Source organism: Phyllobates terribilis, unplaced genomic scaffold (assembly GCF_046119375.1).
Source record: "Phyllobates terribilis strain yellow unplaced genomic scaffold, ASM4611937v1 Scaffold_5__5_contigs__length_657084704, whole genome shotgun sequence".
In the NCBI taxonomy this organism is placed as follows: domain Eukaryota; kingdom Metazoa; phylum Chordata; class Amphibia; order Anura; family Dendrobatidae; genus Phyllobates; species Phyllobates terribilis.
The window spans coordinates 69,055,160-69,081,593 of NW_027362765.1; the positions used below are offsets into that span (position 1 = coordinate 69,055,160).

Genomic DNA, 26,434 nt, shown 5'->3' on the forward strand with positions numbered 1-26,434 from the left:
TTTCTCAATTTATGCAGCGCCTTTCTGGGACAATCACATTTACTGGGATTACAATTCTCTGTAGCTTATATTAATGTTCTATCATTATCTGTTACTGACGTCCCCGGTTCTGCCGTCCTGATATTTGTGGATGTTCCTTGCACTTTATAACTTTGTCTTGTTTTTATGTAATATTTAATAAATTCAGATATTTTAGATTGTTTTTAGATTTGTTCTGTGTTTTTGGATCTGGACTGGAGATATTCTGTGATAAATCCCTGTATGTGACTATAATGTGATTGTGTGTTATACCGGGGGCAGGACGGGGCCATGACTGGATGTAGTGATCACGTGAAGCCGGTAACAGCTCCGGAGATTTCTTACATGGGATCTTTATGATGTTACATCATCATCTTCTCCCCATTCAGGTCCCTACAATATCTGATCCTCTCAGTGGAGAACTTCTATATAAGAGAATTTTCCTGATTGACCCGTCAAGGATGGATAGGGACAGGGACAAGATGGCGGAGAGGATATTACACCTCACCCTAGAGATCCTCTTCCGGCTTACTGGAGAGGTGAGAGATTCTGATGACGTCACATTACATCATTCTTATCTATGGGAATAACAGATGGACAGAACTGGAGAGGTGAGGACTCTGGAAATGTCTGTAGTGAGATTTATTAATGTGTCTCTCCATAACCAGGATTACACAGTAGTGAAGAAGACCTCTAGTGAGCGCTGTCAGGCCCCTATGTCTGAGGGATGGGTAAGACCCCGGAGCCCAATCACAGGACCTCCACCTCACCCCCTGATACATGAGGACATCAATGACCAGAAGATCCTAGATCTCACCTACAAGATGATTGAGCTGCTGACTGGAGAGGTGACACTGCTGGGAATGCTGGGACATTATACAGTAACGCTATGAAGGGATCAGGGGATGACGATATCATTGTATGTGTCAGGTTCCTATAAGGTGTCAGGATGTCACCATCTATTTCTCCATGGAGGAGTGGGAGTATTTAGAAGAACACAAAGATCTGTACAAGGACGTCATGATGAAGGTTCTCCAGCCCCTCACATCACCAGGTAATAGACAGGACTAAATACACATGTCCTATAATTATCTGTATGTAATGAATGAATCAGTCCCTGTATGTGTTTCCTACAGATCCATCCAGTAAGAGCACAACACTAGAGAGATGTCCCCGTCCTCTACTTCCACAGGACTGTAAAAAAGAAGATCTCAATGTTGCTCAGGATCATCAGGTAGATGGAGAGAAGGTGTCATGAGATCTCCCCTATGATGTGTAGACAGCAGTGAAGGTCTTGTGTTCAGTCTTGTTTTATCCACCAGTATATGGGAAGAAGTCAGACAGCCGAATAACTGAGATCGGAATTGCATCGCGATGGTCGTACTGGCTGGAGGCTCTCCCGACACGAGGGCATGACAGCATGTAATTCAGTGCAACTGTCACACTAGGGCCGCACACCTAATATCATGCCTCAAGTGCCAACAATGAGCAATAGCACAACCTCACTCTACAGAGCCCCAGATAGCAAACATGCACTACATCTACAGTCTATTTTATATACAGTGAACCCCCTAGAAACATCTTCCAGGACTCCTGACAGCTGCAGGGCTGACCCTCTGTAACTCTCCCCTGCCCAGCTGCAGGGCTGACCCTCTGTAACTCTCCCCTGCCCAGCTGCAGGGCTGACCCTCTGTAACTCTCCCCTGCCCAGCTGCAGGGCTGACCCTCTGTAACGCTCCCCTGCCCAGCTGCAGGGCTGACCCTCTGTAACGCTCCCCTGCCCAGCTGCAGGGCTGACCATCTGTAACTCTCTCCTGCCCAGCTGCAGGGCTGACCCCCCTGTAACTCCCCCCCCCCCCCCCCCCTGCAACTCCCTCCCTGCCCAGCTGCAGGGCTGACCCTCTGTAACTCTCCCCTGCCCAGCTGCAGGGCTGACCCTCTGTAACTCTCCCCTGCCCAGCTGCAGGGCTGACCCTCTGTAACTCTCCCCTGCCCAGCTGCAGGGCTGACCCTCTGTAACGCTCCCCTGCCCAGCTGCAGGGCTGACCATCTGTAACTCTCTCTCCTGCCCAGCTGCAGGGCTGATCCTCTGTAACTCTCTCCTCCCCAGCTGCAGGGCTGACCCTCTGTAACTCTCCCCTGCCCAGCTGCAGGGCTGACCCTCTGTAACTCTCCCCTGCCCAGCTGCAGGGCTGACCCTCTGTAACTCTCCCCTGCCCAGCTGCAGGGCTGATCCTCTGTAACTCTCCCCTGTCCAGCTGCAGGGCTGACCCTCTGTAACTCTCCCCTGCCCAGCTGCAGGGCTGACCCTCTGTAACTCTCCCCCTGCCCAGCTGCAGGGCTGACCCTCTGTAACTCTCCCCTGCCCAGCTGCAGGGCTGACCCTCTGTAACTCTCCCCCTGCCCAGCTGCAGGGCTGACCCTCTGTAACTCTCCCCCTGCCCAGCTGCAGGGCTGACCCTCTGTAACTCTCTCCTGCCCGGCTGCAGGGCTGACCCTCTGTAACTCTCTCCTGCCCAGCTGCAGGGCTGACCCTCTGTAACTCTCCCCTGCCCAGCTGCAGGGCTAACCCTCTGTAACTCTCCCCTGCCCAGCTGCAGGGCTGACCCTCTGTAATGATCACATAAAAGTGACTGCAATAAACCATAGCATTAACTATATAATCATAATTCTTTGCATCAGTGTCCTGTAATATCAGTATATCTTGCAGCACCACAAATATACCTTTATGTCACCCAGCAATTCACTTCGGGGGTTTCCAGGATCTTCCATTCATTTACACCAGTAACATGACAATGACTTTTCCTTGTTTTACTGCCTTCACAGTCCTCCGATCTTAACCCTATAAAGCATCTCTGGGACGAGGTAGAATTGGTTGTTCAGAGCCTCTCATGACCACCGTCATCTAATTTGTGGCAACTGCAAGAACCTATCCTGTTGGCATGGGCCAGTATTCCTGGGGAATAATCTCAGCACCTTGTACAATCTATGGCGCCATTAATTGCTGAGGTTCTGAAGGGCAAAGAAGATCCTACGTGCTACTAGATGGGTGTCTCTAGTAATGTGACCATTCAGTGTATGCTTTATATCTGGTGGAGATGACAGGATAAAGCTGTTGTCTGGATCTTCTCAACCATCTCAATTTGTCTGTGACTTTTACAATCTTTGTTTCAGGGTAAAGATCTGCCTCATATTAATACTACAGAGACATATGTGAGGGATGATGAGCGGTGTAAAGAGGAGATTCCTACAGATAACCGCACAGGTGAGTAGTGACCACTAAATGCAGAGAAGTCACCAGTTCTACTCAGTCATTGGCTTGTAGAGTAACATTAGATGTTTGGGGGCTTTTTTGTTTGTGTTCACATGAAACTTTTTTGATGTGGATGTAAGGGCTGATTCATCATGGGGTTACCCGGGACTATTCTTTTTTTATATTTACAATTTTCTAAGAAATATCAGGCAGGTTGTTATTTCTTACCTACCTTTTGTGCCTGCTGCCAATCTCTATTGACACAGATCGCTCTTACTGGTGGTTCGGCTTCTCTTCGACATTGCTATGTTGATGGGTCATGACTGCCAACATCATGCTGATTGGCAGCCGGCTTCCCGCAGTTAAATGATCAATCACCATGATATCTGAAGTTATGCCTTGTTGACAAAGCAGCCCGGAAGAAGAAGAGCTGCTCTGCTGACGTGGAGCAACTGAATCACCGGCAGGAGCTGTCAGTGACCACTCTGAGCCAGCATTGAATACAGCAGGTAATTGCCTCTGTTAGCAAATACCCGCCTGCTTTCATTTTTAGGCCAATAGGTAAAAAAAAAAAAAAAAAAAAAAAGTCTGGTACAATCTCTTTGAGATTGGCACCATTCACACCAGTCTTTAATGAAGGTGGGGTGTTCAAGTAAGTAATTCTGAATTCATTCAGACGTGCATACACTACTTATTCTCAGTGGTGTGCGCCTCGCCAGAAATGGTACCCAAGTCAAGGATGGATTGGAGCAATATTCCTGATGGGCGAACATTATGCCACTAGCGATGAATTTTGCGGGCACTGGCAAGCCCCGTTCATGCGTCACCCACTTTGGCAAACTTGGCTGAGACTGGTGTGAGTTTGCAACTTTTCAATGTTTCACTTTTTTTTTTTCCACATCTTACATAACCCGCCTCTGCCAAGGCTCCCTAACTTTGGCCACCTTCCGCCATCATACAGTGGATACTCGACAAAGATTCAGCATTGCCATGCAGTTTCCCGGGCTTATGCTCTATATGAAAGCTAAAATCCTGAAGAATTAAGAACCACTTGGACATTGTTCCCCTTCTTCTCTCGCATCCACCTCACACTAACTTGATCCTCGCGCCGTATAGGTAGTATCGTGTCCGACGCCGACTTGATGGCTTAACCCTCCTCTATTCTCCAAGTAATTCTACTTAAAGGAAGACAGTTTTCGACTCGGGTACATTATCAGGTGTTCTTCATCGTTCACTTCCTGAGACAAGACAGCACTTAAACTGACATGTAATGCGTCCATCTGGACCACAAATTCCTCTGAGATGTCCAGACCAGCTAACACTGGCTGTTTACACAAAGCTAGCTTCAGTTATTGGAATACTGTCTCCGCTTCTGGTGACCACTTGGCCATTGCTAACTTCGTACCTTTAAGGAGGTCTGCCAGAGGTGACGCTATCATGGCGAAATTACAGATGAAGCGACGGTAGTAGCCCGTGATGCCCAGAAATGCTCTGACCTGCTTCTTTGGGAGAGGTTGTGGCCAATTCTGGATTGAGTGAACCTAATTCACTTAGGGTTTGATCTTGCCCCTCTCTGTGACATAGCCCAAGTACTTGGCCTCTTCTATCCCATGTCACATTTCTTCAGACTGATTGAAAATCCCACCTTCCTTAAAGCATCAAATATCTCCTGAACTTTGCCTAGATGGTTTCCCCAATCCTGGCTGAAGATCACAATGTCATCCAAGTAAGCTGCGGTGTACGTCTTGTGGGGAGCTAGGATTCGGCCCATGGTTCACTGGAAGGTGGCTGGAGCTCCTTAAAATCCAAATGGCAACCTGCCATACTGGAAACAACCATCTGCCATTGAAAAGGTTGTCTTCTCATTGGCCTCTTTAGATAGGGGAATCTACCAATACCCTTTTGTGAGGCTCAGAGTAGTAATGTGCCAGGCGGGCCCTAGCCTTTCAAAAAGCTTGTTGACATGAGGCATTGGATATGTGTCAAATTTAGAAACTTAATTCAACTTCCAGTAGTCATTGCATTCTCCATCTGGTTTCGGTACCAAGACTACAGTGGTGGCCAAAAGTATTGGCACCCCTGTAATTCTGTCAGATAATACTCAGTTTCTTCCTGAAAAGGATTGCAATCACAAATTCTTTGGTATTATTATCTTCATTTAATTTGTCTTCAATGAAAAAACACAAAAAGGATTGTCCTAAAGCCAAATTGGATATAATTCCACACCAAACCTAAAAAAGGGGGTGGACAAAAGTATTGGCACTGTTTGAAAAATCATGTGTTGCTTCTCTAATTCGTGTTATTAACAGCACCTGTAACTTACCTGTGGCACCTAACAGGTGTTGGCAATAACTAAATCACACTTGCAGCCAGTTAACTTGGATTAAAGTTGACTCAACCTCTGTCCTGTGTCCTTGTGTGTACCACATTGAGCATAGAGAAAAGAAAGAAGACCAAAAAACTGTCTGAGGACTTGAGAAACCAAATTGTGAGGAAGCATGAGCAATCTCAAGGCTATAAGTCCATCTCCAAAGACCTGAATGTTCCTGTGTCTTCCGTGCGCAGTGTCATCAAGAAGTTTAAAGCCCATGGCACTGTGGCTAACCTCCCTAGATGTGGACGGAAAAGAAAAATTGACGAGAGATTTCAACGCAAGATTGTGCGGATGGTAAAGAACCTCGACTAACATCCAAACAAGTTCAAGCTGCCCTGCACTCCGAGGGTACAACAGTATCAACCCGTACTATCCATCGGCGTCTGAATGAAAAGGGACTGTATGGTAGGATACCCAGGAAGACCCCACTTCTTACCCCGAGACATAAAAAAGCCAGGCTGGAGTTTGCCAAAACTTACCTGAGAAAGCCTAAAATGTTTTGGAAGAATGTTCTCTGGTCAGATGAGACAAAAGTAGAGCTTTTTGGGAAAAAGCATCAACATAGAGTGTACAGGAAAAAAAAGATGCATTCAAAGAAAAGAACACGGTCCCACTCCTTACAGTCAAACATGGCGGAGGTTCTCTGATGTTTTGGGGTTGCTTTGCTGCCTCTGGCACTGGACTGCTTGACCGTGTGCATGGCATTATGAAGTCTGAAGACTACCAACAAATTTTGCAGCATAATGTAGGACCCAGTGTGACAAAGCTGGGTCTCCCTCAGAAGTCATGGGTCTTACAGCTGGACAATGACCCAAAACACACTTCCAAAAGCACTATAAAATGGTTTGAGAGAAAGCACTGGAGACTTCTAAAGTGGCCAGCAATGAGTCCAGACCTGAATCCCATAGAACACCTGTGGAGAGATCTCAAAATGGCAGTTTGGAGAAGGCACCCTTCAAATATCAGGGACCTGGAGCAGTTTGCCAAAGAAGAATGGTCTACAATTCCAGCAGAGCATTGTAAGAAACTCATTGATGGTTACCGGAAGCGGTTGTTCGCAGTTATTTTGGCTAAAGGTTGTGCAACCAAGTATTAGGCTGAGGGTGCCAATACTTTTGTCTAGCCCATTTTGGGAGTTTTGTGTGAAATGATCAATGATTTGATTTTTGCTTCATTCTCTTTTGTGTTCTTTCCTTGCAAGCAAATTAAATGAAGATAATAATACCAAAGAATTTGTGATTGCAATCATTTTCAGGAAGAAACTGAGTATTATCTGACAGACTTGCAGGGGTGCCAATACTTTTGGCCACCACTGTATATGGACTAGACCAGACGCTCTTGGACTCTTCAGTGACTCCTAGATTTACTATCGGCTTCACCTCCTTAGAGATTACCTCTCGGCGAGCTTGGAGAATCTGATATGGCTTCAAATTCACCCGGACATGAGGCTCCATGAAGACTTCATGTTCTATGATGTGAGTACAACCTGGCAACTCTGAAAGTACGTCTCTGTTCCAAAGAAGCAATTTTCGGCACTGCTTCGGCACATCATCTCTGCCCCCATGACATCTTCCATATCAAGTTTTTACTCAGTCACCAATTACTGAGCTTCCACAGACTCTCTTTATCGCCATGGCTTAATCAGGTTGACAGGGCTTTCTTCTCCCTGGTTGGTGCCCCTTATAGTTGTCGTAGCCAACCTTTTCAACTACTTCGTAGGGGCGCTGCCACTTGGCCATAAGTGTACTCTCTACTGTGGGTACCAACACTAGTACACAATCCCCAGGGCTGAGGAGTGCTCACCCTTGCCGATCGACAGTACACCCTTGACTGGGCCTCTTGTATCCGGAGAAGGTGCTCTCTCACGATGGGCATCACTTCAGCAATCCATTCTTGTATTTGGGCCAAATCCTGGATTGCGCTCTTGTAGAGTGTAGACTCTGCTTCCCATCTCACCTTTGCTATATTCAGGAGTCCACGGGAGCTGTCGGCCATACAAGAGCTCAAAATCTCGACCTCCTGGTACTTTACCACCAGGCCGACCAGTTCATCGGCATTCCAGGGATCTTCCTGGGTAACCCAGGACTGCACGGGCCTTGGAAGGGAGTCTATGAACCCCCTCCATAACAAAAATCTCTTCACCATCTGCACTGGGGAGGAAGATTCCAGTTGCAACCACTTTTGTACCAGGTGTAGGAGGTCATTTGGAACCGGGGAGGTTTGTCATTGTGATAGGACCAGTGGTGCACCCATTGCGCCCTGATAGTCAGTCACTCCTAAGCGCACCAAGATCTCTATTTTCAACCTGGCGTACTTTTTCTGTGTCCTGCAAGGCCAGGTCATAATAGGCGTTCTGCGGTTCCCTCATTAGATTTGGCGCCAGAACCTCCGCCCAGTGCTCTGCAGGCAACTTTTCCAGTTCCACCACCCTTTTGAAAACCGTCAGAAACACCTCAATGTTATCACCTGGGATTATCTTTTACAATGCTTTCCTTACCGTCTTCCCACATCTGAATCATCACCTTACCTTGGGGGTGAGGTGGTTGCTTTGCCACGGATTACCTCGGCTAGGAGTTTCATCTGCTGCCTGTGCTGCTGTTGCTGATGCTACCATAGCTGTTGCTGCAGGAGATTAGCCTGCACCAGTTTCTTAATCAGCTCCTCCATCTAGTCTGCTTTCACTCCTGCAGTCGCTTTTACTCAAGACGTGCAGTCTTTTCCCACGGCAGTCACATGTACCCCTCGTTATTTGTGCCTCTCTTGATTCGTGCAGATGCCTCTGCACCAACTGTAAAGTTTCTACTCACTCTGTTGCGCTTGAGGTAGGCACAGGAAGAGGTTTAAGTAAAAAGTCCAGATTGGTTTATTAAGACTCCATAAACCATGCCACAAGGAAAGGAAATAATCGGCCTTTCAGTGAAGGCAAAACAAAGTAAACAGTTCAAATAATGGCACTTTAGTGATAGTTAAGACACGTAGGCTGGATAGCATCCAGTATACCAACTTAGTCTGCAGACACCACACAGGAGGCCTTCTTACCTCCACACATTGTGCAATAATGATACAGCTGAACTTCCTTATATCCGCCATACTGCGCCCCGGGGATGGAATATGTGAGCAGCCAGTCCCATCCATCTCTCTGACTGCTCGTTTACCCGGCCCTTGCCGCGCCCTATTAACACTCTGCACCATACGTGCTACATATCTCCTATCGATGTGTCCAGCGGCCATCTTACAGAAGCTTTGAAAAATTTCCACGTGAGAAAAAATTTAATGACACGTAGATAGCAAAAACGAATAGACTAAAAATGGATCTATGTGATCCTATCAAAAACTGGAGACTTCTACTTCAAAAATATAACAAGCTTTATTGATACATAAACGACATTACACAACAAAAATAAAGACTGTGAGGTGGTACAGTAACGGCACATCATGGGGCATGGCCATAAATAGTTCATACAGAACAACGAAAACAATAAGGCATAATTCTCATGCATATAATTTCATAATACTCTATTGCATAATATACTTGTATGGAACGATGGACGTAAATATAAATATGTAGGCAAACAATATGCATGCGGATTGGAGAAGACCCAGTGGAAATTAGTATGGTATGCCTTGAATATAAATGTCAATGTAATAATTCTTAAATCAAATTAATGATCAACGATAAAGTGCATAATGCAAAAATATATTACCATATAGGATGTTAGGAAAAAAAACTAGCAAGTTTATTTATTTACTTTAATATAATCCCCTAATGGTGTAAAAAATGTATATATTTATACACTGATCAGTTAGAAAAAAAAATTGTACAATGCAAAGTATAGACAACGTTATATTTCCATCGAGAACAGCAATCTTGTTTGATGAAATGCTGCCACCTAGTCTAAATCTAAGTATACATAGTTACATAGGTTGAAAAAAGACCTAGGTCCATCAAGTGCAACCTTCCTCCCCTAATTGTACATTTTGTCACTAAATTATCTATAACCTCACAATGTTATGTGCATCGAGGAAATCGTCCAGCCCTTTTTTGAAAGCTGTTATAGTATCTGCCATTACTATGTCTTGTGGTCGGCATTCCACAGTCTGAGTGCTCTAACTGTAAAGAACCCTTTCCTATTTAGCTGCCAGAATCGCCTTTCTTCCACCCGTAATGAGTGCCCCCTGGTCCTTAGTATGGTCTTTGGAAGGAATAAGTCATGTGCTAGTCCTTTGTACTGACCCCACATATATTTATACATGTAAATGAGATCCCCTCTGAGACATCTTTTTTCTAAGCTAAACAAGTCCAACTTTTCCAACCTCTCATCATAGGAGATCCCTTCCATCCCTTGTAATGATCTAGTTGCCGCCTTTGAACTGACTCTAGCTTCTGAATATCCTTTTTAAAATGTGGAGCCCAAAACTGGATCCCATATTCCAGATGTGGCCTCACCAGTGATTTATAAAGGGGTAACAGTACTTTGGGATTGTGGGATTTTATCTCTCTTTATACATCCTAAAATCTTGTTTTCTTTTGACATTGAATACTGCTGCTCAGTTTACTGTAACCAGAATACCCAAGTCCTTCTCCTGTTCTGTAGTCCTGAGTACACTCCCTTTAATCCCTTTCTGACATGAGACATATCCATACGTTCCTGTGACCTGGTACTTACCGACATGGGACGTATGGATACATCTCGGCCATTTTGCGTGCAGAGGCTGTGCCCGCCTGGTGTCAGCTGTCACTCGGTGCCAGGAGAATTTGTTGAAATCAGCTTTCCTAAAGTTCCAGGTTTTGACATTTCCCCTTTTTGAATGTTTGATTTGAAAATTACATTGAAACTTACCATATGTCACTGCATCCCAAATGCTCCCTGACCTGTATATCTGAAATCGTATCTGGTCAGGACCAGATCCAGCAGATTATCTCTGGTTGGTTCATCTACCAGCTGAGAGATAATTGTCCTGAACTCTGGATAAGCAGCTTCTAGCACAAACAGAATATTCTGTGTCCCATTGAATGTCTGGATAGTTAAAATCCCCCATAATAGGAACCCTATTACTGTTTGCTGCCTTTTTTAATTTGCTGCATTTGTTGCCGCATTTCATCCTCTACCTGTTCAGCTATATTAGGAGGCTTGTAGCAAACTCCAATTAGCAGCTTTCCATTATTGGCATACCAATCTACATACTGACTACATTGTCGAAGCTCCCCCCAATGTTGTTATTGAGCATAGATTTTAAGATGGATTTTACAAAAATGCACACCCCTCCACCTTTTGTCATTCATGTCCTTTGTAAATGTAGTGTAACCCTCTACTTTTCATACAGTCAGATTTCCATAATGCCCATCACATCGTATTCTGTGACCGACATGAGTCTCCAGTTCATTCATTTTGTTTGCGAAATTTTTCTTTTGCCAGCAGACATTTAATACTATTAGCACTTTTGTTACTCCTACTCAGCTCCCTACTTTACTTGCATATCCCAGCCCCCCTAAATCCTCATTAACCCCTAGTTTCCCACTCTATCTATCCCCTTATTAGCACAACTACCCTCCCTCCAGATCCTAGTTTAAAAGCTCCTCCATCCATCTGACAATTTTTTTCCCCAAAGCACAGCTGCACCCTCCCCATTGAGGGTGCAGCCTGTCCCTAGCGTAGATCCTGTAACCGACAGCGAAGTCAGCCCAGTTCTCCATGAACCCAAACCCTTCTTTCCTGCACCAATTTCTAAGCCACTTATCTCCCTAAGCTCCCGCTGTTTTTATATTGACGCTTGTGGCACCAGCAGTATTTCTGAAAACACCACCTTTGAAATCCTAGCCTTTAGCTTCTCTTCTAGTTCCCTGTAATCATTCTTAAGGACCTTCCACCTCCCTCAATCTTTGTCATTGGTACCGATGTATTCCATGCCTGCTGGGTTTTCCCCAGCCCCACCCAGAAATCTGTCTATCCGATCCGCAATATGTTGAAACCGAGCACCCGGCAGACAACACCCCTGGCAGTAAATGGGTTACTGCTCAGATGATTTCCTACCAATATTGAAAATTTTGCAATGCAGCATAAGAGATAAGATGGGGGGAAAAAAAATAAATTATATACCATGTGGGTATTAGTGGTTCAAAGTCATGAATCGACAAGTAAACCAATATATCCTACAAATTCATCCCATATGTTGCACAGTACACTGCATGAAGCCCATATACTAAACACATACAAGCATAATAATTACCGATGTTCAAAAGTACTGGCCAGTTGTGCCCAGGAATCCCCTGACGCGCGTTTATCGTGAGCTTATTACCAGAGGGTTTGTGTAATGACCCAGGCAGTCAGTCTTAAATAATGCCATAACTACCTCAGGTGCAGCAGGGATGTGGCATTGCTATGATGGTCCCGATTGTTACTGGCTTCTGTCTCGGCGTCTGGTGTCACATTCCCACACTCCAACCCGATGCGTCAGGGCAGGGGGCGGGGCCCGCAACGTAATGGTGGCACTTTTTTTTGATATACCAGAGATGGTACAACCACATATTGCAATTGCGTTATGATAGTTACTTCAATAGCGTTCTCTCTTTGATATAAGAGGATGATATATGGAGTGTTGTTTCTACTCAAGAACATCAATTCACTAACCCCATGGATTCTCAAAACTCTGCAAGCAGAGACCGCAGTGTCAATTATGTAAAAAATTGTCATAAATGCTGAAATATATGGTAATAATATACACACACTTCTCTAAAATTACTAAGTGAATATAAAAGTGTCAAGTATAGGACTGCAAAAAGATGTCCAGAAAGATGCAAAACATTTGAACATCAGACAACATTGCTGTTCTAGATGGAAATATAACGTTGTCTATACTTTGCATTATGCAATTTTTTTTCTAACTGATCAGTGTATAGATATAATCAATTTTTTACACCATTAGGCAATTATATTCAATTCAATAAACTTGCTACTTTTTTCCTAACATCCTATATGGTAATATATTTTTGCACTATGCACTACATCGTTGATCATTAATTTGATTTTAGAACTTTTACATTGACGTTTATATTCTCGGCATACCATACTAATTTCCATGCATATTGTTTGCTTAAAGAGACACAGAAAAATACCAGCTCTTAGACTTGGTATGAATGAACTTGGTATGACTCATTCATACCACGTCTAAGAATGTTTTTACATTCTAAACACGTCTGGTAGTTACAAATATTAATTGCTTCCCTATGTTCCCCCTTGCTGTGGAGGATATCTACGTCATTTTGTTGACCTTCTCTCTTGGATTTTAACCATGAAAGAAATAAAGTATTCACATTTTTTTTAATTTTCCCTGGCGCTGGATCAACTCTTCCTTCTCAGATATTGTTTGCTTACATACTTATATTTATGTCCATTGTTCCATATGATTATATTATGTAAAAGAGTATTATGAAATTATATGTATGAGACTTATGCCTCATTGTTTTCGTTCTGTATCAACTATTTATGGCCATGCCCCATGATGTGTGGTTACTGTACCACCCACAGTCTTTATTTCTATTTGTGTAATGTCATTTATGTATCGATAAAACTTGTTATATTTTTTAAGTAGAAGTCTCCCGTTTTTGATAGGATCATATCCAGTATTTTTCTGGAGATACTACAAATAATAAAATAATTGGTTGGCCAATTTATCGGTTATTTAAAAATGGATCCAGCACAAATTTATTCAAGAATGACCAAAAAAAAACTGATGTCTGATTGAGGCCTAAAGCTACATTAACATTCTGAAGTGCTGTGCGCTGAGCACTCTGTCTGGGGTTTATGTCTTTATACACACGATCTCTGACGTGACCGTTCACTGCAATGAGGCAAACGTAGATAGACGAAATAGCTCAGGGGAAGGTCATTCTGTGTTCTTATGTGTTCTCCTGTCTCTCCTTGAGGCTACTGTTTGAATCTTCATTTAAGGCATTCAGACATCCCGCTGCTGTAGACATGGCGTTTGATTAAGGCTGGATGCAGATAGCCAAGTCAAAAATAGTGACAGTCATGTTTGCAAATTGCGGACTTGCTTGGCTCCATGTGCAGCTCTAAATTTGCGTTGTGGATACGTGCAGGAACTATCTTATTTGCATTAAATATCTTGATCTGTTCACTTGGCCAGAGTAAAGTAAAGATGAGCAAATTGATTTGATGCAAATCAAATTCATGTAGAATTTTAGATAATTCACTTATCTCTGCAAATTCAAAAGTTTCAATTAGTGCGAATCACAATTTTTCACTTTGCAGATAATAGCATTTGTTACAGAATGCTCCTGTGACCTCAGGCATGGCCATGTGGGCTTTCCTATGAAGCCTTTCACTATCACATTACACGGTGTAGCAAAACAAATCAGGAGAAATTATCAGAGCCTTTATAAAAGCTGAGGCAGGGAATGCTGTACCCAATTTAGGGTGGTTCTGGATAATGAGTGGACATTGGAGCTCAGCAATAGAGATAGGAAAAGAAAGCCCTAAAACATTTTAAAAATACTTCACAAAGTGTGTGTTATTCAACTGCAGCAATATTGAATATAGTGTAGATGGGCTGGCATCTTTCTTTTTCATTTGAGTTGCACGATTTTTTTCAAAATTTTTCATGCACTAGAAAACAGCAAGCCAACACAAATTTTTTCAAAGACAATAAAATCTAAACTTGGTGTCAGTCAAAGAAAGCATGCTTGTCATAATTGACCAACTGTACTGAATTTTTCCATTTCTAGTGTATTTTGGTTGTTTACGTACCTAGCATTATTTGTCTTTTTAGAGAAGGAAAGAGAATTCTGTTAAAAAAACAATAAATTAATTAAATCCACATTGCACTGCACATGTCTGTTTTTGTACATCTGTATACTAGTTTATTACCCCTACATGTGACACCAATACAGCAGGATTTGGCAGTTGGTGACTTTCTGGACATCTACCTACCCAGCATGTCTTCTCATGTCGTTTTTGAGAAGGGAGAATAATTTAGAATGAAAAGATGAACTTTTGTCAAATATAGTGTTGTAAAAATGTCTGGAAAAAGAAATGGCAATTTCAATGAACAGGATAGTGTAAAAGAGAAAAAAAAACAGGTGATGTTGCTGGAGGAGGCTTAATAGCACCGGAAAGCTTTGGTCATGGTTGTACTGGTGGTACTGGTTTTTCAATGCGAAGGCTTTGCAGGAGGAATGAAAACAGTGGATATACAAGCAAGAAAAGCAGTGGAGCAGTGGGCAGCAACCAACAGAATGGTTTTTAACAGGGAAAAATGCAAAGTACTACATCTGGGCAATAAAAATGAAAAAAGCATATACAGAATGGGAGGAATAGAGCTAAGCAACAGTACATGTGAAAAAGACTTAGGTATACTAATAGATCCTAGACTGAACATGAGTCAACAGTGTGATGCAGCAGCAAAAAAGGCAAATACAATTCTGGGATGTATTAACAGAAGCATACAGTCTAGATCACGTGAAGTCATTATCGGTCTTTACTCCTCTTTGGTCAGACCTCATCTGGAATACTGTGTACATTTTGGGCACCACATTTTAAAAAAGACATAGACAAACTGGAACAAGTTCAGAGAAGAGCGACCAGAATGGTGACTGGTCTGCAAACCATGTCCTATGAGGAACGGTTGCAGGATTTGGGAATGTTTAGCTTGCAAAAAAGAAGACTGAGAGGAGACTTAATAGCTGTCTACAAATATGTCAAGGGCTGTCACATTGTAGAAGGATCATCTTTATTCTCATTTGCACAGGGAAAGACTAGAAGCAACGGGATGAAACTAAATGGGAGGAGACACAGATTAGATATTAGAAAAAACTTTTTGACAGTTAGGGTGATTAATGAGTGGAACAGGCTGCCACGAGAGGTGGTGAGTTCCCCTTCAATGGACGTCTTCAAACAGAGGCTGGACAGACATCTGTCTGAGATGATTTAGTGAATCCTGCTTTGAGCAGGGGGTTGGACCAGATGACCCAGGAGGTCCCTTCCAACTCTACCATTCTATGATTCTATGAAGAAAAGACTAGGAACTACAGCTCCTTCTAAACACATGAAGCAACACCACCTACTCATTTGGGAAAAGCAACCTGGCCAACTATATGAGCAAGGCTCAGACTATTCTCCTACATGTTGTTGCACTTGTATTTTTGGTAGCCAGGCTGCATCCCCAAGTAATAAGTGGTTGGTGTCATCATTTGCATCATCCAAAACTACTGCTTTTCATATTCTACTCCTCTATTTCTATCTCACTGTCAGGCAATCACCCCTGATTGTGTGACAATGAAACAGTTGTACACTCCCAGTCATCCACTTGTGCCAAACTCAACTCCAACCTGGTCAAGTTGCTGTTGGTGCCATCACTGATTTACAACATGGAGAATCCCACAGAATTTTCGAGAAATGATGGTGTGTTCTCAGCCTTGCTGGGAGATGCCATTATTTCTTACAGATAGCGGTTCCTGGTCTGTGTTCACATGTGTAGGATGACGTGAACACTTTCTCTTGGCATTAAGCTTGAATGTGCTCTGCACCATAGAGCAGCTACTATGGTCATGCACAGTCCATGTCTATCATGGCTCGCTGTGTAAAGGTTTTGTACAGCAGCGATTCAGCCTTGCAATCAGAACCTAGGATAAAAACCAAATGAGCAAATATCGTACAGTAAGCAAATAAATAGTAATAGTAAATATAAATTACATAGGGTACTTAGGTGACACTATCCGGACATTATTATTAGTATAAGGTGTTCTCTCCAGAAAACGAAATGAACAGCCACCTTGGTAGTTAGAAAATAATCAGCCATGGGCCTAGGGGAGAAGTGACCTCATAATGTTACGTAACTGACCTACTAGATAGATAGTACAAATAGACGTCTCTCTTTACATCAGATTTTCACACTAAAAGTAGTCTTAGGTTTAATTTGTGTAGAAATCTGAAAAATTTTGAAGGATTCCCAAACTTTCAAGCACCAATGTAAGGCTAAGTGATCTACAAGAGAACCAGGGATGGACAACTATATTTGCAGAGGACACTGCTGTAGATACTTTTTCAGATCCCCCAGTGCTCCCATATTCAGCCAATGTTTATATTGGCTTGCATGACATGTATAAGGATATGAAGGACTTGTTTCCCTTTCTTGTATCCAATGTTTAGTTACATTAATAAAAAGATAGAAAAAAACTTTACTTTTTCTCCAAAGCCATGACTTGTGTACATGACCAATCTGCTCCAATGTGCTTTGCTCTGTGCTATATGGCTTGTACCTGTCAGAGAATGTAGAAGATGGAATGACCTAATGAAACTGATTACAGATCCCTTTTATGAGTCTGCTCTGAACATGTAACTAGAACCGATTCCTGAGAGACACAGTGAAACATGAGCTGAAAAGATGGCTAAAATTGAGAAGAGAACATAAGTAAGGACATAACCTGGTGGCCTAACACTGTAATTTCAGTCCCTCTTTGTGGTCTATTGTCTTGTTTGTCAATAATTGACTTGTATTGCACTTTGCATGGAGATGCTATAAAATATATAATATAAATAGTAATATAATGCCAGTGTAATGTTACATAAAAATAATAAAATTACTTTTATTTTTAGCAGGTGACTGTACCAGGAGCTCTGAGGGACATCTGCTACACTCAGATTTTTCAGCAGATAATCTTTGTGTCACACCAGATACTTGTGAAGAACATGTCCTTATACCAGATACACCTCAAGATGTCATCAGAAAAAATCTGTCATCTGATCCTTTTCAGCAGGTCCTTGTTTCTGCTTCGTCAAAGACAAATATGCAGAACAAAAGTCACACAAGGGCTGTTGAACATGAAATAGCTGACATAAGGGAGAAACAATTTCCATGTTCAGAATGTGGGAGATGTTTTCCAATGAAACACCACCTCGTTGCACATCAGATAATACACACAGGGGAGAAACCATTTTCATGTTCAGAATGTGGGAGATGTTTTCCAATGAAACACCACCTCGTTGCACATCAGATAATACACACAAGGGAGAAACCATTTTCATGTTCAGAATGTGGGAGATGTTTTACAATGAAACACCACCTCGTTGCACATCAGATAATACACACAAGGGAGAAATCATTTTCATGTTCAGAATGTGGGAAATGTTTTAGTCGGAAAGCATATCTTGATGTACATTTGAAAATTCACACAGGAGAGAAGCCATTTTCATGCTCAGAATGTGGAAAATGTTTTAGAGATAAATCATATTTTGTAACACATCAGAGAATTCACACAGGGGAGAAGCCATTTTCATGTTCAGAATGTGGGAAATGTTTTAATCAGAAAGCAAATCTTGTTACACATCTGAAACATCACACAGGGGATAAGCCATTTTCATGTTCAGAATGTGGAAAACGTTATATTACGAAATCAGCCCTTTTTAGACATCAGAAAATACACAAAGAGGAGAAGCCATTTTCTTGTTCAGAATGTGGGATACATTATAGTGAGAAATCAGTACTTCTAACGCATCAGAAAATTCACGCAGGGGAGAAGCCATTTTCTTGTTCAGAATGTGGGATACATTATAGTGATAAATCCATACTTCTAACACATCAGAGAATTCACACCGGGGAGAAGCCATTTTCTTGTTCAGAATGTGGGATACATTATAGTGATAAATCCGTACTTCTAACACATCAGAGAATTCACAAAGGAGAGAAGCCTTTTTCATGTTCAGAATGTGGGAAATGTTTTAGAGATAAATCATATCTTGTTACACATCAGAGAATTCACACAGGGGAGAAGCCATTTTCATGTTCAGAATGTGGGAAATGTTTTACATGTAAACCAAGTCTTGCTGCACATCAGATAAGTCACACAGGGTATAAACCATTTTCATGTTCAGAATGTGGGAAATATTACAGTACTAAATCAAAACTTGTTACACATCAGAGAATTCACACAGGGGAGAAGCCATTTTCATGTTCAGAATGTGGGAAATGTTTTACAGAGAAATCAGGTCTTGTTAAACATCAGACAATACACACAGGAGAGAAGCCATTTTCATGTTCAGAATGTGGGAAATGTTTTAATCGGAAAACACTTCTCAATTCACATCTGAAAACTCACACAGGATGAGACATTTTCTGTTTAGAATGTGAGAAATGTTATAACGAGAAATCTATACTTGTTAGACATTAGATAATTCACACAGGAGAGAAACCATTACATGTTCAGTATGTGGGAAATATTTTAATCTGAAAACAAGTCTTGCTGCACATCTAAAAACTCACAGGAAAGTAGCGATTTTCTTTCAAGTTCAGAGTTTTATTGATTTTGTAACAGCATAATATAATAATAAACAGAAAATCAAAGTCTGGAAGAGAGAGAACAGAGAAAGCGATATATAGACTTCATTACAGAAAGCATTAAGCATATGGATGAAGAAAAATAATCATGGTATAAATATCATGAAACCGATGTAGTATATATGGATAAGCAAGATGTTTAAAGAATGGTAACTAAGGAGAAGAAAAAGAAAGATCAAGGGATTCCATGGGTATTCATTACTTTAGAGAGTAAATTGGATTACAATCCGTGTGTAAGGACGTTGATTGGCGGGAAAGTATCTGACAATTTGTAGGTCTATGGAAGTGCAAAGAAGGGACAAAGTATAAGGCACCTTAGGATAGTTTGGTGGAGTGGAAAATAGGGGAAGGTTTCCCAGTGAAACCATTTAGTAGCGGTTGTAATGGTCTCTTCTTGTGTTTGGGCTATCAGCTTTTCCATAGCATGGATTCTAGCCATTCTATGAACCATTCTTCCAATGATGTGGTATTATTGTTTTGGCTGCCTTTTAATAGTGATTTTCTTGTACACCTTTTGGGCATAGAAAACATGTGTAACAGTGTAGCCTCTGGTTTCCTAGGTACTGATACTCCTGTCGCCTCTTTAATAACTTTGACCTCATCCCAGAAAGCTCTTAGAGCTGGGCAAGACCAACATATATGTGGCATTCTCTCTTCACGCACCCCTCAATGCCAACATAAACTAGATACCTCAGGGAACCATATATGCAAAGCGGTGGGGACCCAGTACCACCTTGAAATAATTTTACAGCTTGTTTCTTGTGTTTTAGTTGCCATAACCGATTGGTAGGAGAGGAAAAAGCATTGATCCTTCGTAAAGTTTTCTTAGGGGCCCAGTCTCTCCAGCATTGCAAAATGGAAGAAATTTTTCCAGCTCTGGGTCTGCCAACAATTTGTAAATATCAGAGATGGCATGGGGGTGACAAACAACATTTCCAAAGAGGATAATGGGCGGACAGATTCCAGATGACTGCCTAGTGAAGATTAACTGTTGAAGTTGTATGTATTCAAAATTAAGATGTATCCTATGAGGACAGTCACCTAGGATAGTAGAAAGGGTTAAGAGCGTATCAAATTGATCTACTTGGTGTATAAGTAAGGACATCTTTTTGGAGCCGGCTAGGAAGGAATTTGCAGAAGAGTCAGATGAAAACCGAGAGTGATCAGTTATAGATATCAATGGTTCCCTCTGATCAACCAAGCAATCGCTCACACTTAGTGTATATATAGTCTTCAGTGTCTGCCTGATGGTGTATGATACTGAAATATTATTATGCACCACAAGGGGTCGAGTCCATGGAAACGAGGATGCCAACACCGAGTAAATATCGTTTGCGATACGGACCCAGCGTATTGGTTTAATGGAATGCAACAAATCGAGGATCCTTGCATGGGCTGATGCTAGATAATATCGACGGGAATCACATAAACCGACACCACCAGCATCTTTTGGGCAGGATATAATATTATACTGGATTCTTGGACGGCTTGATGGCCAAACAAAACGACTAAAACAAAGTTTAATGAAATGATGAAAAGAAAAGAGATGCGCTGCAAACCACTCATAAAATACCAAGAGAGTGATTCCTACCTGTCTAAGAGAAAATGGTAGTCCAAATGAAGATATACGCGTGCAGCTTCCAGGGGTCCTTTGAAGAAGTCATAACTGCAACTAGAGGTGATGTTGCATGTACCTAAAAGCCTGAATCTCTGAGAGTCTCTGCAGCCCCCTATCTCCGGCGTTAGTACGCTGTTTGAACCTATTTTCTGCAACACTCACGGCTTGTTCTACAGACTCCGGAACTTGTCCATCACCTCTAGTTGTAGTTGTGACTTCTTCAAAGGACCCCTGGAAGCTGCACGCGTATATCTTCATTTGGACTACCATTTTCTCTTAGACAGGTAGGAATCACTCTCTTGGTATTTTATGAGTGGTTTGCAGCGCATCTCTTTTCTTTTTATCATTTCATTATTATTTGCACCAAGGCATACGGTGCTTTGAGATTGCGGCTCTTTGCCTATCTGATCTTACTATAGCGGCAGCGCTACTGCAGTTTTTTACATTTTAAAACAAAGTTTAATTTTAACTCAAAAAGTGGAAGGTATATACACCGGAATGATTGCAGCAGGTATACACTAGCAGCCTAGGAAGCACTGTCATCTTAAGAACATTGACTCTGCTAAACTAGGAGAATTCTATCTGGTTCCAAGAGTTAAGATTCAACTCCAACCAGGAGAAAAACAATTGAAAGTTGAGAGAGAATAGCCTCAAGATCGGAGGGAACATCGATGCACAAATAGTTGATATTGTTATTTGGGGGCCATTTAATGGGGAAGTTTGACTTCAGAATGTTCACAAATTGTTGGGGTAGAAAGACATTCAATGCTTCAGATTTGTCAATGTTTATATTGAAGTGTGACCATTTCTCAAAACGCATCCATTCAATTCAGAAGGGGACAGATATATGTGCATTGGTAATGTAGATCAGGAGCTCATTAGAAAATGGTGAACATTTGTATTCTCTCCCTCTCATGTATTTCAGGGTTGGCTCATATGGCTGCGAAAAGATTATCCGTAATTGGTAAATAGAATAGAAGGGATAAAGAACAGCTTTGTCGTTTGCCTTTATTTATGGAAAAAGGGTTTGATAATGAACCATTCATTTTTAGTCTAACCATCAGTGAGTGATATAGAGCAAATATTTTAGATATAAATATTGGCCCTAGACCAGGCCTGGGCAAAGTGTGACCCGCGGGCCACATCCAGCCCTGTGGCTGTCCCAGTCTGGCCCGCGGACCAAGACAGCCGTGAGCTGAAAACAGTGACCACTGGCCACACAGCACCCACCCCCGCCTGTCCGTCTCCTCCGCCGCCCACGGTCATCGCTATCTGCATCCTCAGGATGCAGACACCAGTGACTGCATTGGTGGAAGATGGCGCCTCCGGCCCCTTTCACCAATCAGCAAGTGAGACAGCTGATGCAATGACGTAATGTTATTGCATCAGCTCCTCTGAGCTGTGTACTGCACACCGGAGACAGGAGCGGAGGAACAGTACCAGGGGAACAGGAGCGAGGTGAGTATGTCATGTTTTTTGTTTCGTGGACATGGGGAGGCTATGAGGGTTAATTGCTGGACATGGAGAGGCTGTGGGGGTCTGTTGCAGGGTAGGCTATGGGGGTCTCCTGCTGGACATAGTGAGGCTATGAGGGTCAGTTGCAGGACATGGGGAGGCTATGGGGGTCAGTTGCAGGACATGGGGAGGCTATGGGGGTCAGTTGCTGGACATGGGGAGGCAATGGGGCTCTCCTGCTGGACATGGTGAGGCTATGAGGGTCTCCTGCTGGACATTGAAGCCTACGGGGGTCTCCTTCTGAACATGGGTAGGCTATGGGGGTCTCCTGCTGGACATGGAAGCCTGCGGGGGTCTCCTGCTGGACATGGGGGAGGCTATGGGAGTCAGTTGCTGGACATGGGGAGGCTATGGGGGTTTCCTGCTGGACATGGGGAGGCTATAGGGATCTCGTGCTGGACATGGAAGCCTACGGGGGTCTCCTGGTGGGCATGTGGAGGCTATGGGGGTCTCATGCTGGACATGTGGAGGCTCTAATGGTATATAGGAGGCTGTCTGTGCTCAAACGGTATATAGTGGGATGTCTGCATACTTAATCCTGCTCAATATTAAGTGATACAATTAATATTCATATAAAGTAATTCTAATTAATATGTTAATATTGAGCAGAGTTAATTTCAGCCTATTGGTTCGGCCCTCCACAACAGTCACAGTCTCTCATATGGCCCCTCTGGAAAATTAATTGCCCACCCCTGCCCTAGACCAATATGGTCCAGAGTTTGTAAGAGGGAAGGCCAGTAAATTCTGTTAAAAACCTTTTTGGCTTCCAAAGACAAAATCATGAGCGAGAGTCTTATATAAGCGCGCATAATTAATGATGTCAAGTGTTTTGAGTGTGTTGTCACGTGCATCTCTGCCCGGGGCAAAGCCCACCTGGTCAGGATGAATTAAGCTCGGAAGATTGAACCCCTATCTATTTGCAGGTAATTGAGCGTACATCTTCAAGTTGAAATTTCTTTGAATCAGATCATTTTTATTAAAAATAATACACTAACATTTTTACAAAGAGAGATCAGTAGAACACAGATTTTCAATGTTACATGGTATCATTATATATTATTATACAAAAGACATAATAGTCATCTTCCAAGGATTCATTTTTTTTTCCATTCAAACAAATTAATACAACCCGGTCCCCCATAACACTCCAGAGAAATCTATATTCATACTATTTTTTATTTGTATTTGTTTATGATGCACATACAGTTGAAACCAGAAGTTTACATACACTATATAAAATGACACATATGCATGTTATTCTCAATATCTGACATCTAATCAGAATAAACCTTTCCCATTTTAGGTCAATTATGATTACCATATTTTTTTATATTTGCCAAATGCGAGAGAGATAATGAGAGAGAGAGAATGTTTTAAGGCATTTTTATTACTTGCTGTAAAGTCAAAAGTGCACAGTGCATGATCAAAGTAACTTGTGTCTGCAGGCCTGACAGGTTACAATTAGTGATGGGCGAGCACTAAAATGCTCGGGTGCTTGTTGCTCGGATCGAGCAAATTGGAATACTCGGGTGCTCGACCCGAGCAACGAGCCCAATGTAAGTCTATGGGAAACTCGAGAATTTTTCCGGTGTTCCACCCCGGCGATCTGCAGAGGGACTAGAAATTACGGAAATCAATGGGAACAGTGCTCAAATGACATGGGAAAGACCCCTGGAAGCATTTCTGACTCCCAGGTCACTGCTGTGAACAATGTTGCCAGAGTATTACGCCACTTTTAAGGGCTCACCATAAAACATGCAAAAATGAAACCAAAATGGATTTTCCTGAGAAAAATGTTAAGGGACATCCTTTGCAGGGTAATGACTTGCATATAAGACAAAATAAATAACCAAAACCAAAAATGCTCCTCCACACCTTGGGCTATGTTCACACATAGCGTTTTTGATGCGTTTTTGCACTTTTGCATTGCTTTTAACCATAACAAATGCATTCACTGGGAAATGTCATTTTAACATTTTACAACCTTATCTGGCCATGTGGTGTATGACACATCATCAGACACATCCTGTTTCATTTATGATGGAGGGACTCTGAAAGTCACAAAGCCTATTTTTATAGGGGCAACAGGCGGCCCTTACTATTCTTAAAGGGCCAGCAGTCGGCCCTCGCTATTGTTAGAGAGCCATCAGCCTTCTATGCTTTGTTGTTCCCATTATTAACGGGTGGGTCTCCTATAGTGGTAACGCCGATGCGGTGACTGCAAGGCCTGACCAAATTTGGGAAAAAACCCCACTACTAATTTAAAGACACATAGAGCAGGGCCACAGTAACGACATTTCCCCATTACAAAGGAGCGGTTCTGCTATACAGTTATAGGGTATGCAGTGAGTACAATGGCTGCCAAAAATTTGGAGGCAATCCAATGCCCCTTGGAAGAGAAGTAAACGAGGGCCTCATGAAAAATTTTTCCTATTATTAGGAAGTGGGTCTCCCATAGTGTTTGCCTATGCAGTGAATGAAAAGCTGCCAAAAATTTGGAGGCACTCCAATGCCCCTTGCAAGATACGTAGAGGTCAGAGAGCCTCCTAGAAAAAATGTTCACATTATTACGAAGTGGGTCTCCCGTGGTGTTTGTCTATGCAGTGAATGCAAAAGCTGCAAAAAATTTGGAGGCATTCCAATGCCCCTTGGAAGAGACGTAGAGGGCCTCATGAAAAAATGTTCCCATTATTAGGAAGTGGGTCTCCAATAGTGTTTGCCTATGCAGTGAAGCAACGGCTGCCAAAAATTTGGAGCAACTCCAATGCCCCTTGCAAGACACGTTGAGGAGGTGATATGGTAGACATGGTGGTGAATGATATGGTGATGGAGGATGAGAAGAAGGAGAAGGACAAGAGCAAATAGACAAAATCAGGAAGTGCATACCCATGTGTGGGTGTGAAGAGGTGCATGGGAATACACCTCCCAAAAAAAGACACTGGATTTGAGTTTATGTTACGCTGCTATCATTCGGTGGTGTTGAGAAGTCTGGCCCAATCCAGCCCTTGTTCATTTTTATAAGAGTCAGCCTGTCAGCATTTTCAGTTGACAGGCGGATGCGCTTATCAGTTATAATTCACCAGCTGCACTAAAAACCTGCTCTGACAAAGCGCTAGCGGCAGGGCAGGCCAGGACCTTCAAGGCGTAGAGAGCCAGTTCATGCCACGTGTCCAGCTTGGATGCCCAATAATTATAAGGCACAGAGGAATCACGGAGGACGTTGGGATAGTCGGCAAGGTACTCCCTCAGCATCTTCCCATAACTTTGCACTCGTGATAGTACCCCGCGCCTCAAGGCCTGTAAGATGGGAGGGTCTGAGAAAACTGCCAGAACTTTGACAGTGTTCCCCTGCCTCTGCTGGATTGGAATTGTCTCTCTCGCCTGTACTCCTTGGTTGTCCAACGAACTGTGAGCTCTGCCGCCAGCGTTTTCAGATGGGAATTTTTTTTAATAATTCCGCAACAAGGGCCTTCTGGTACTGCCCCATTTTAGTAGACCTGTCCCCCTCGGGAATAAGAGAAAGTTCTCCTTGTAGCGTGGGTCTAGAAGTGTCACCAACCAGTAATGGCTCTCACCCAAAATTTTGAAAACGTGAGGGTCACTGGAAAGGCAGCGTAACAAACTCAACCATGCATGCCAGACTACTAACAGGCAAGGTGTCCTCACCAAGAGGACGACTGACTATGCTCTCTTCCTCCTCCCTCTCCTCAGGCCATCCATGCTGAACAGACGGTATTACAGTTGTGCAGGTAGTACCATCTATAGCGCATTAAATAGCTCCTGTTATTCCTCCTCCTCATTGTCACCCAATCCACGTTGGGATGAGAGGAGGCTGGGCTGTGTGTAATCACCCTGTATGGTTCCTTGCTCCATCTCATTGTGCTCCGCCTGCAATGCATCCTCTTTGATTGTGAGCAGAGAGCATTTCAGAAGACGCTAATTGAAGGATGGTGACGCTAATTATGGCGTCATCGCCACTCACCATCTTGGTGGAGTCCTCAAAGTTTTGGAGGATGGTACATATGTCTGACATCCATGTCCACTCCTGAGGTCTTATGTGTGGCGTCTGACCTGAATACCGACGGCCTTGTTGATGCTGGTAGTCAACAACTGCCCTCTTCTGCTCACAAATCCTTCCCAACATCTGCAATGTAGAGTTCCAACGCATGGGGACATCACACACCAGTCGGTTAGCCGGAAGCTGCAAACACTGCTGAAACACAGCAAGGGCGGCGGAAGCTGTAGGTGACTTTCTAAAATGGGCACACAGGTCTGATAGCTCCGAGTAGGTTTTGAGAAATCGCTG

At 42.9% G+C, this 26,434-nt stretch overlaps 1 protein-coding gene across 7 annotated transcripts in view; it reads left to right on the forward strand.

Annotated features, from left to right (window-relative positions):
- The window catches only part of LOC141270715 (uncharacterized), a 669,979-nt gene that overhangs the window by 36,444 nt on the left and 607,101 nt on the right, over positions 1–26,434 (forward strand). Inside the window, exons 6-11 of one of the 7 annotated variants that reach the window (XM_073680799.1) lie at positions 408–557; positions 687–866; positions 949–1,072; positions 1,155–1,252; positions 3,193–3,283; positions 17,258–20,533. The exons of the other annotated variants lie outside the window; for them this stretch is intronic. Of the exons in view, the coding sequence (XP_073536900.1) occupies positions 408–557; positions 687–866; positions 949–1,072; positions 1,155–1,252; positions 3,193–3,283; positions 17,258–18,765 (2,151 nt within the window). The 3' untranslated portion in view covers positions 18,766–20,533. Of the gene's footprint in view, positions 1–407; positions 558–686; positions 867–948; positions 1,073–1,154; positions 1,253–3,192; positions 3,284–17,257; positions 20,534–26,434 lie in introns of those variants that run through there. 7 annotated transcript variants of the gene reach the window in all.